The sequence below is a fragment of the Papilio polytes genome, unplaced genomic scaffold (assembly GCF_000836215.1).
Source record: "Papilio polytes unplaced genomic scaffold, Ppol_1.0 DF824102.1, whole genome shotgun sequence".
NCBI classification, from domain to species: domain Eukaryota; kingdom Metazoa; phylum Arthropoda; class Insecta; order Lepidoptera; family Papilionidae; genus Papilio; species Papilio polytes.
Window position 1 is genome coordinate 5,891,068 of NW_013525102.1, and position 6,968 is coordinate 5,898,035.

The 6,968-nt window shown below is 37.0% G+C and overlaps 2 protein-coding genes across 2 annotated transcripts in view; one reads left to right on the plus strand and one right to left on the minus strand.

Annotated features, from left to right (window-relative positions):
* The window catches only part of LOC106099865 (NADH dehydrogenase [ubiquinone] flavoprotein 1, mitochondrial-like), a 7,020-nt gene extending 5,375 nt beyond the window's left edge, over nucleotides 1–1,645 (plus strand). Inside the window, exon 8 of the mRNA XM_013278546.1 lies at nucleotides 864–1,645. Coding sequence (XP_013134000.1) covers nucleotides 864–1,003 — 140 coding nt within the window. The 3' untranslated portion in view covers nucleotides 1,004–1,645. The remainder of the gene's footprint in view (nucleotides 1–863) is intronic.
* A 1,014-nt stretch (nucleotides 1,646–2,659) lies between these two features.
* The window catches only part of LOC106099657 (tribbles homolog 2-like), a 35,262-nt gene continuing 30,953 nt past the window's right edge, over nucleotides 2,660–6,968 (minus strand). The window contains exons 4-5 of the mRNA XM_013278256.1: nucleotides 4,862–5,053; nucleotides 2,660–4,032 (exon numbers count right to left, since the gene is read on the minus strand). Coding sequence (XP_013133710.1) covers nucleotides 3,771–4,032; nucleotides 4,862–5,053 — 454 coding nt within the window. The 3' untranslated portion in view covers nucleotides 2,660–3,770. The remainder of the gene's footprint in view (nucleotides 4,033–4,861; nucleotides 5,054–6,968) is intronic.

The following is a 6,968-nucleotide window of genomic DNA, read 5'->3' on the forward strand; positions in this document are numbered from 1 at the left end:
TTCAGAATGTAACTACATTTACTTAATTATTACTATTTAAAATATTTGTATAAAGTTATTATGTTATTATGATATTTAAATTGGAGGGTTACGGCCGGTCATCAACAGTTAGTTAAATATAATTAAATTTAATAATCTTACTCATACTAATATAATAAATGCGAAATTTTAGATGGATTTTTGTTAGAATTCGTAGCCTAAACTGCTTAATGTATCTTGATGAAAGTTGGCATAAATGTGAAGAATAATCTGGAAGAAATAGGTAACTTATTTTTATTCCACTCGTACGAAATCACAGGCGAAAGCTAGTTTATAATAATCATCTAATTTAGAAGTCAAGTAGATTATTTTGGTTTAATTATTTTGTTGCATAAATTAAGTTTGAAAAATTATTTGACATTTCATGTTTCACTTACCGTGCAAATTGAAAGCATTATTATTAGTTTTAATGATTATTAAAATTAAAATAAAACGTCCATTATACTAATCACTCTGCGACTCAATGACGACGAGTTTTTTTTACATTCTACAAGATATTAGTGATTTCATAATATTGTGTATTTTGCTTGTATTTCACAATAATTATTTTATGCGATTTCATAGTTCGGTACCGACGTCACTCCTAGATTACTTCCTTAGTAAAATTGTTTTAGAATTTACTTAAGCTTTTGCCCGCGACTCCGTCCGTGTAGAATTAAAGAAAAAAACAAAATTGAGTAGCCTATGTGTTCTTCCAGACTATTATATATATCTATGCCAAATTTTATCGAGATCCGTTTAGGGTACAAACTCTAACAAATATCCATTCATCTAAACTTTCACATTTATAATATTAGTAAGATTTAATTGTAATTGTACTGCAGGTCACACAATCTGTGCTTTGGGCGACGGCGCGGCGTGGCCGGTGCAGGGCCTCATCCGCCACTTCCGGCCCGAGCTGGAGCGCCGCATGGCCGCCTACCAGGTCTGCCACGGGCCCAGCAAGGCGGAGAGATTGTACTAGGCACGCGCCTACGGACCAACAAATAAAGGCCACTTTTAGACCTAGGGCCTTTTTGAGACAAAAGGGTTTTTTGAGACATAAGACCTTTTTGAGACAAAAGGCCTTTTTGAGACATAATACCTTTTTGAGACATAAGGCCTTTTTGAGACATAAGACCTTTTTAAGACATAAGGCCGTTTTGAGACGTATGACCATTTTGAGACAAGGCCTTTTATGAGAAAAAGTATTTTAAACATAAAAACATGTGGTTTATGTAAACTAGTATGTATTCCAGTTATAGTAATAATTCTTATAAGTCAAAAACGTCGTTTTGTCTTAAAAAGGCCTTTGTCAATGTTAGGGCTAGAATGTGATAGAATACTTATTAATGTTTTATGACCTCAATAAAGGCAATTTTATTTTCTTGCAAAATAAATCAAAACCTCTAATCTCTGTTCAGAAACTTAAACCAGCTTAGTAAATAATTGTTTTTATATAAGCAATAAAGTTACTGGTGACAAGAGTTTCCGATATTTCCGAATGTATTTGTACTAGGATAATCTGTCGGTCATCATGTTTTTTTTTAAATAAATTTAATTTAATAAATGTTAAAGTTTTATTTAATTTACTCCATATCTCTAACAAGCGTCATGTAAAAATTCGCAATTCATACTTTTGCTGCGGAAAGTTAAAAAAAATAATTTTTTTTTTATATTATTTTTAATTTATTGTCTTTTATAAAATTAAACGACAATTATATAGATTAATTAAATAAATTATTTAGCAAGGATACGAATATTTTTATTTTATTTTTTCATCAATTTGAACAACAATCATTATGTTAAAAAATGCTTGAATTAAATGGTATAGGGTTTTTTTTTCTCAATAAAAGCCCTATTTGCGTAATATTAAATTAAATTATGCAACAAAGAAATATTCTTATCGATGTTTTTGCGTCGTAACATTTTGGCTTTTGTTCTAAAATTAATATCACCTTTATCGTTCTTTTTACAATGGTCATTGAATGCGTGGCAAAATGGATAAAAAAACTTGCTTGTATTTTCGTTATAAATATAGTTTTTCAACGTTTAGTTCACGTTTAATTTCCCGTAGTCATAGTTTTTCTACGTACGAAATTATTTCAAGTATGTTTTATTTTGTATAGTGTAAAAACAGTTATTTAAAAAAATGCATAGATTTTTCAACATCTGTGTTAGTTTTTAACTTATCAAAAGTATATAAAAAGCAGTTAAACGTTACGCAATTCAATTCCAAGCAAGCAAGAATCAATTCTTTTTTGTTTTTCTTAAATGAGCAGATGGTATAAGCTAACTGGATTGACAACTGGCAAGTTTTTTGTCGTGTGCCTGCGACAAAATAAAAGGTGTATATCTATGGTGTTAGCTCTTGGTCTACATATGTTGACCATAAACTCGTGTCCATAGTTCATTCTATGAGAATTGTTCAATTTAGTTTTAGTTTTCTCAGTTTGAATTTAATTTAGTCTTTTGTTACCAATTGTTGTAAAAAAGCTGCACATAAGTGCTCTTCAAAATTAAAAATATTTTCTGATTCAATGAGTTCATTCTTAGGGTTCGGTGGGGTTAGGATTTATTAATAAAAGTATTGTATATTTTTCTAAATTATTTATTCCCTCTATTACTCTTTCTTTTTTTCTGATAATCTTAAAATATCTTAGCTCTATGTACAGTTTGCATAAATTAAAGTACTTTTATAATTTACAGTACGCTAGTATTGTACAAATCACTTTCAGCAGAAAGATTGACTACCTACTGCAACACTATCGATACACGATAGTAACATTGTACAAATTCACAGAATTATAAATAAACAAAAAATGACAAAAAAAAACGATTTCTCGATTTAACAATGCGCGGGATAACATGTCTCTCGATTTTACAATTCTTGATTTTATAACATTTTATGATTTTAACAATATTAAATTTGATTTAAAAAAAAATGAAAACTCAACACCAAGTACCAAATGAGACATCAGCGACGCGTTGCCCGCTCGGAGACAACAATAATAAATTAGTTTTACATTAAATACATGGCACTGACCAAATTCTACACCGCATTCGGTACGTGGTGATGCGAATTTTATTTGTGCTTTCTAATACAATAACAAAAATTAATTTAGTATATGCCGAATAATCACAATCAATAAAACAAATATAATCAAATAATATGTATAGAATGGAAGCAACACTTGCTCGCCGGTCGCAGCGTCGGCGCAACGCAATGGCAATCGTAACGCTAAATAACATCGGTGGAGATCACAATTACACGATATAACTTCTTTTAAATATAAATACAAAATATACATACCTAGGCGATTACCTAAAGTTTTAGACAACTTCAATGCAATATATCCATCTATATTGGTGTGAAATTGATATGATTAAGTTAGGCTTAACAGGAATCATTTGTATAGTGCGGGAGCTCACATGGATCTCGCTCACTCGAGGATCACAAGTACGCGATATCAGTCTCACTTTTCTGTCATTACCTTACCATAGCTGGTACAAGCTGAGCGTCGCCGCAGACCTCGGCCTCCCAGCTCCTACTTAAATAACGTGCAGGCGCGGGCCAGCCGCTGCCGCCTCTCACTACACTCCGTACTAGGCCGGATCATATAAATATCAACAGATTACAGGATTTTCTCATCTAAAGTTCATTAGTGTCATAAAATGACTAATTTGATGATCGTCTGCGGTTGAATAGTTGACATCCGTCGGTTGCTATGCGCGATGGGGGATGATGTGTGTTAGACGCAGTCTGCGAGGTCTATGTCGGGCACGAGGCGGTCGAGGCAGGCGGCGGCGCGCGGCGGCAGCTCGTTGCGCGGGTCCCGCGCCAGCCAGGGGTGGCGCAGCACGTCGCGTGCGCTCAGCCGCTCGCACGCCTCTCGCCGCAGTAACGACCTGATGAGGCACTTGCCGCGTGACGACAAGCACTCCGGCACAACGAAGTACCCGCGGGAGATCTTCGCAAATAGAGACGCGTGCTCCGAATCGTTGAACGGATATCTGTAACAAAAGGAAATTATTATCAACAACTGTCACCTGGTGATATATCCTTGAACGATAAGATAAGGAAGATTTTAAGCTATTTAAAACACCGGAGAATTTTTTTTCTTCGACCCTCATCGTTTTGAAGCGATAAGATCATTAAGGCCGACATTATCGGGAACATAAACTGTTGCGTTTTTGTGAAGCTCGGCACCGAATTAACGAACGCCCGAATCTGATTGTCATTCGTGGAGTCGGCGGAGGACGCGGCAGCTGCGCGCGAACTACAAAAACTCAGGTATGATGAAACCCTTCCGGCGACAGGTGAGGCGAACGATTGCGGCGAAATCCCGGGACTCGAATTTTAAATTACGGGTGCCGGGGGAAAAAAAACAAAACAAAGGTATCGAAGGGCAGGTGCGTGCGAGGGAGTGCATCGAGGGCGGATCAACGTCTTGTACACATGACCGCGGCAGGTGCGGGAAGATTTCACGAGTCTATATGTGGGTGATACAATCGGCGACCGTTGGCGCGTAACGGCCGACAGGTGACCGTCAACGGTCGCGGCGACGTCCAGACGAACGGTAAGTCCCACGCTCGCCGCCAGCTGAAGACGCCCACCCTTCGCCTTAATTTATGCTTTTAATTGCACTAACCCATTTGTTTACGATGATTAGGGTGAGTTACAATTTATGGCATGCAAAAGGCTTGTTAAGAAATACTTGCAGTAACGGACATGTTTCTATTAAGGGTTTATAACTTATCACGCTTGTGTATTCGATATTATTATTCAAATGGCTTCACAGTATGCAATTCCCTAAGCACATAATAATACAATAATACACACCTTCCTACGAGCATGGTGTAGAGAATGACGCCGAGGGACCACATATCAGCGGCGCGGCCGGAGTACGTTGTGTGCGCGCGCAGGATCTCCGGGGAGACATACGCCGGGCAGCCGCGCTTGTCTTGCAGCAGGTCTTCTTCGGGATCATCCAGTACCACCGCATCTTCTAAGGATTCCAGTTTTAACGTTGTTCTGTAACAAAGATAATTTATCATTAGTTATCGATAGATATTAAATACAATACAGTTAAAAATGTAGTTTTCCGATTGACTAACAATGTTGTATGTAATTTTAAGTACCTAAAAGATTTCCAACGTAACTAAGAAACAAACATTTGCGTCAAATATGCTTCAGTTAACAGTCTGAATGCAGTAAATCAACATAGATAAGTATCATGTAATAATGATCACTTATAATAAATGATAGTAGTGATAACAATAACAATTAACACTATGTAATACGACCCCGCATTCGATCCCGGGCCGATGACCCGATAATCGCAAATGATTCGCCACCGCCCGTCCGCAACCGCGTCCCTTTGTAACAAAGCGAAGCACCGTACATCGCGACTATCAATAATAAATTAAATATAAATGTATATCAATGAATATAAAAAAGTAATAAAGAAAGGAGTTTTCATTGATTTGAATTTAAGATATTAATTTGTACGTTACTGTACTTTGCTTATAATAAACACGTAAGGGCGATGTTTCTGTGACACATTGTTGGTTGCATGTTTTGTCATGTAAATAATTGCGTGTCGAACCATAAAGTTGTGACGCAATAGGTTTTGTTTCATCACACTGCGAGGGGGACAGAGGGGGGACAGGCGCGGCCTCGTGGCGGCTGTCGCATCATTTCGAAATGCATTTAATGCAGTACAAAATCACAATATATTGAATGTTATCTAAATATAAACATCTGTTAGAATAGTTTCTATATCTATTCTGTCTAAATTTAAATATTATTTGATATTCATTAATCTAAATAAAAAAAAATGTTTTTATTTTTCTAACAGTTTTGTAATAAGTTACTGGAATAAAGGATAAATTACTAATACTAAGAAAAACTTTTATATTCATAATATTATTGTTAAAAGTTAACCATTTACCGGTCTGACTTGTAATGTAGGAATGCGTGTTAGTTATGTTTTCTTAGAATGACGCGGACGTTAAACATTGTCCTGTAACTTCTGCACATTGTATTGGTGGAAGATATTAGCAATATTCTATTCCTCTAAGTACGTTTTCCATAACTAAATCGGTTTAAAGAGAACCATGTGAACAAGGACAGGCTATTTTTCGAATTCATTAGATAGATGCCACATTGATTCCCAAACAAAATGTAAATCGTTCACAGACAGGTGTGTCGAGTTTCAAAGTAAATTCGAAATACTCAGTTTATATTTGGATCGTTTTAAAATACCCCCAAAGGGGCGCCGGTTAATTTAATGTTACGGCGAAGGGCTAATCTATTTTAGTCGACAAAAATCCATTACGTGCCATTACAGCATCAAAGCGTGTGAAGCTTTACAAACTCCATTCGAAACTTGGATTGCACGAAACTTGCGAGATCGTTGCGCGCCGCCAAAGCTCGCAATAAATATAAAGTTTGCTCAAAGCGCTGTTACTACACCGTCTGCGGTCTACACTATTTCCACTAATCTCTACGTAGTCCGGGACACTATTACAAATGTTACGAGACTATTGCGATTAGCATAACTCAGCGACATTACTGAAGCAAGATAAGGTGATGGTGATTTATTATTGATATTATATTTATGAGCTGGACCGTGACAGTATGGCCCGGCTGGCACTCGTTAAAGGTTACTCTCGTTAACATCGTGTGTCGCAACTCGGTTATTGAGAACTTTACGCTTTGAATGTAACTATGCCTGTCGTCGAATGTTACTTATATTTCGGTAGTCATTTGATATAAAACAAAGTATACGATAGCTCTAAATGTCGGCAGTGCATTCGGCGGTGTAAGGGCGTCGTCCTCGTATCAGATTTAGCGGCGCCTGCGCAACAGCTCCTAATTAAAATCCGCTGCAGCGGCGGCGTTGCGCGGCGAGCGCGAGCGCGGGTGCGACGTCTGCAGCCGCGAT